Genomic DNA, 597 nt, shown 5'->3' with positions numbered 1-597 from the left:
TTGGTCCCAGTGATGGGTTCTTGGTCCCGCTGATGGGTGCTTGGTCCTTGCTGATGGGTTCTTGGTCCCGCTGATGGGTGCTTGGACCTGCTGTCATGGGTTATTGGATGAGGAGTTGATGGGTTATTGGCCTTGCTGATGGGTGCTTGGACCTGCTGTGACGGGTGCTTGGCCCCGCAGAGATCATCGAGCGGGTGAAGAGTGGGGAGCGCCCCAGTTTCCGCCCCTCGGCCAACGTGGGGTGCCACATGGAGGAGCTGGGCCAGCTGATGCAGCACTGCTGGGCCGAGGACATCCTGGAGCGCCCCGACTTCAACCAGATCAAGGTCCAGCTCCGCAAGTTCAACAGGTACCTCCACCTCCCCCAGTCCTGTGGGTGATGGGTGACCCCAAAAAGGGTCCCCAGGTGGGTGCTCACCCCCTGCCCGCAGGGAGAGCAGCAGCAACATCCTGGACAACCTGCTGTCGCGCATGGAGCAGTACGCCAACAACCTGGAGGAGCTGGTGGAGGAGCGAACCCAAGCCTACCTGGAGGAGAAGCGCAAGGCTGAGGCTCTCCTCTACCAGATCCTGCCCCAGTGAGCACCGAGGGGGGCT

The 597-nt window shown here is 62.1% G+C and overlaps 1 protein-coding gene across 1 annotated transcript in view; it reads left to right on the top strand.

The window, feature by feature from the left end:
* The window catches only part of LOC104161609 (atrial natriuretic peptide receptor 1-like), a gene marked incomplete at both ends in the record, with an annotated part of 1,148 nt that extends 570 nt beyond the window's left edge, over positions 1-578 (top strand). The window contains 2 exons of the mRNA XM_009700105.1: positions 181-349; positions 432-578. Coding sequence (XP_009698407.1) covers positions 181-349; positions 432-578 — 316 coding nt within the window. The remainder of the gene's footprint in view (positions 1-180; positions 350-431) is intronic.
* Between the last annotated feature and the right edge of the window lie 19 nt (positions 579-597).

Source organism: Cariama cristata, unplaced genomic scaffold, assembly GCF_000690535.1.
Source record: "Cariama cristata isolate BGI_N322 unplaced genomic scaffold, ASM69053v1 scaffold26975, whole genome shotgun sequence".
NCBI classification, from domain to species: Eukaryota; Metazoa; Chordata; class Aves; order Cariamiformes; family Cariamidae; genus Cariama; species Cariama cristata.
Note: the sequence above shows the minus strand (reverse complement) of the source record. Positions and strands in the feature narration are given on the sequence as shown.